General features: G+C 51.3%; 1 protein-coding gene across 1 annotated transcript in view; it reads right to left on the reverse strand.

Annotated features, from left to right (window-relative positions):
* LOC139026212 (uncharacterized) overlaps nt 1-3,503 on the reverse strand; it is a 19,085-nt gene that overhangs the window by 1,164 nt on the left and 14,418 nt on the right. The window contains exon 2 of the mRNA XM_070441503.1: nt 18-868. Within this exon, the coding sequence (XP_070297604.1) occupies nt 18-560 (543 nt within the window). The 5' untranslated portion in view covers nt 561-868. The remainder of the gene's footprint in view (nt 1-17; nt 869-3,503) is intronic.

The raw sequence follows: 3,503 nt of genomic DNA on the forward strand, positions 1-3,503 counted from the left end.
ATGTGGCGGTAACTGACCTGTAGCTCCAGGACCTTGATTCGGTGCCTGTGACTACGGAGTTCCTCTTGTAGCTGTGAGATGGTCTCCTGGAGGTCCTGCAACTGCTGCTTCCTCTCCTGGTTCTCCTGCAGCCAATAGGACACTTCATCAGTGCAGCGGAACATGTCCGGGCAGCGCTGGTGTTGGAGCTGAGGCAGCGTGGCTGTGACTCGACACTGACCGTTTGGCAACACCTCGTTACTGTACTCCCCACACTGCATCAGACCACTGCTGATACGATGGCTGTCTGGGTGTTCGTGTACGTCCGGATGGGAGTTTGAGTTTGCGTCCGGATGTTGATCATATGTGTCTGTCTGTGTGTCCCCGTGGGAATCTGTCTGTGTTCCTGGAAGGAAGTCTTTTGGAGGCATGTCTATACCTGAGACTGATTGAGTGTCTCTGTGTCCATCTGTGTTGCTGTCATCAGCTCTGTCTTGGTGTGTATCTGTGTAGTCTCCAGTCACCAGGGCAACGGTCCATAGGGCCAGTAAGGCAGCAGTCAGCAGGAGAGGTGGTCTCATCCTGACTCTCCAAACCAGGTCCAGGAAGACCCTCTCAGACCAGCTCCAGCACGGGGGCTACACCTAAACTTGGCTCCAAATTAGACCAACTTAGACTAGGTCTTCTCTCAGGCCAGGTCCAGTTGCACCCAGAGCCATCCAGGCTAGCTGTGGTCCCATGCAGTCCAGCTGTGCTTGGCTCTTATTCCCTGCAGACAGAGAGACCAGCAGGGAGACAGACTTCTTGGAGTGCAGTGGGACAGGGAGAGAAACTGCCTCCATTCCCTGGACACCCTCCTCTCCTCATGACAGCATCCTCATTGGCCTCACTGAGGACACACACACACACACACAAACACACACAGTTAAACACACATTCTGACTGAGGATATACACACACAAACTGCAGAGAACAACATACATTAATTTAAGTTGAGAAGAACATGAAACCAGCCTCTCCTGTCCACAGCCCATCCTCCCCCTCTCTCCTGTCCACAGCCCATCCTCCCCCTCTCTCCTGTCCACAGCCCATCCTCCTCCACTCTCCTGTCCACAGCCCATCCTCCCCCTATCTCCTGTCCACAGCCCATCCTCCCCCTCTCTCCTGTCCACAGCCCATCCTCCCCTTATCCAAACCAGGTTCGTCCGTTGACTTGCCAAGGATGGTGAAGCTTGATTCTTCAACCCAGAGAACGCATCTCAACTGCTCAGAGTCCAATGGCGGCGAGCTTTACCCCACTCCAGCCGACGCTTGGCTATTGCGCATGGTTGATCTTAGACTTGTGTGCGGCTGCTCGGTCATGGAAACCCATTTCATGAAGCTCCCGAATAACGTTATTGTGCTGACGTTGCTTCCAGAGGCAGCTGGCAACTCGGTAGTGAGTGTTGCAACGAGGACGCGTTTACTCGAGCACTGCACTCAGTCGGCTCGTTCTGTGAGCTTGTTGTGGCTACCACTTCGCTTTTGCTGAGCTTGTTGCTCCTAGACGTTTCCATTCACAATAAAGCACTTACACTTGACGGCGTCGGCTCAGCCAGCAGAGCGAAATTTGAACAAAACTGACTGTGTTGGAAAAAGTGGCATCCTATGATGGTGCCACTTGAAAGTCACTGAGCTCTTCAGTATCGGCCATTGGTTACTGGCAACGTTGTCTATGGAGCATATGCTCGATGGCGGCTGTGTGATTTTTTCCAGCGACCCAGTCCCGAAAAATATAAGAACAAGGGTTGTCCACATTGACTTTTGTATTATACAGTGCATCTTAAGACAGTCCTATCTAGGGTTAGTATATATTATAATATATAAGAATAAGATATATACTGTACATTAGGAGGCTTGAGTGATAAGATAGGCCATTTCAGAGATTACATAGTGGTTAATCCTTAGGAGGTCACATGATCTGAGAAACGGTGAAGGAATACCAATGGATACAGAGGGTAATCCTTTTAGTCAGGGAGCTCATCTTATACCACCATTTTATGGTCTCGGATCCGCATTAACAACCTATGGAGATGCAGGGTCTATAGGAGGTCACGTGATCTTGTGAAACGGTGAAGGAATACCAATGGATAAGAGGGTTAAACCTTTCAGTCAGGAGCTCATCTTAACCACCAATTATGGTCTCTGAAAGGTTCTAGAGAGGTCGCACGGAGCGATTAGGTTTGCTGTGGTCCCGACCGCATTATACCCTATGGAGATGCAGGTCTAAGGAGGTCGCGTGTCTGTAGAAACGGTTGAAAGGCAATACCAATTGGGATACAGAGAAAGAGGAGCGTGAGATGGGCAGAGAAGGAGTACAGGCAGAGGGAAACGGAGAAGAGGCGGCCTGAGGATGAGATGAGAAGGAGAAAGAACACAGATAGAGAATCGGAGGAGGAGGAAAGAGAGGATAGACGGAAAGAACAATGGAAATTTAAAGAAGGAGAAGCACGGAGAAAGAGGAGGAGATTCCGTAAGGGTGGGTCAGAAATACAGAGAGATAACAGAGAGAGAAGAGGGAGGGGAGAAATACAGAGAGAGGAGAGAGAGAGAGGGAGGGAGGGAGAAATACAGAGAGAGAGAGAGAAGGAGAGAGGGGAGGGAGAATACAGAGAGACAGAGAGAAAGGGGGAGGGGGGAGAATAAGAGAGACAGAGAGACGAGGGGGGGAGAATACAGAGAGACAGAGGGAGAGAGAGAGGGAGGGGGAGAATACCAGAGAGAGAGAGAGAGAGAGGGGGCGGGGAGAATTCAGAGGAGAGACAGAGAGAGAGAGGGGGAGGGGGGTGGAGGAATACGAGAGAGAGGGGGGGAGAATACAGAGGAGAGAAGAGAAGAGAGGGGGGAGAATACAGAGAAAGAGAGAGAGAGAGAGGGAGGGGAGAATACGAAGACGAGAAGGAGAGAGAGAGAGGGAGGGGGGAGAATACAGAGAGAGAGAGAGAGAGAGAGAGAGCGGAGGGAGGGAGAATACAGAGAGAGAGAGAGAGAGAGGGAGAGAAGGGAGGGGGAGAGAATACAGAGAAGAGAGAGAGGGAGAATACAGAGAGAGAGGGGGGAGAATAAAGAGAGAGGGAGGGGGAGAAATACAGAGAGAGAGAGAGGGGGGAGAATTACAGAGAGAGAGAGGGGGAGATGATAACGAGAGCAGAGAGGGGGAGAATACAGAGATCGAAGAGGGGGGGAATATACAGAGCAGAGAGGGGGGAGAATACAGAGAAGGAGACGAGAGGGGGGAGAATACCAGAGAGAGAGAGGGGGAGCATACAGAGATGAGAGGGGGAGACAACCAGAGAAAGGGAGGGGAGGATCACAGAGAGAGAGATGGGGGAACAGGTAGAGAGAGGGAGCATACAGCCAGAGAGAGAGGGGGGAGAATACAGAGAAGAGAGAGGGGGAGAATAAGAGAGAGAGGGGGAGAATAAAATACAGAGAGGAGAGAGGAGGAGGAAATGTGCGTGAAGGACCGGTGCACTGTGTTTGTG

Source organism: Salvelinus sp. IW2-2015, unplaced genomic scaffold (assembly GCF_002910315.2).
Source record: "Salvelinus sp. IW2-2015 unplaced genomic scaffold, ASM291031v2 Un_scaffold4130, whole genome shotgun sequence".
NCBI classification, from domain to species: Eukaryota; Metazoa; Chordata; class Actinopteri; order Salmoniformes; family Salmonidae; genus Salvelinus; species Salvelinus sp. IW2-2015.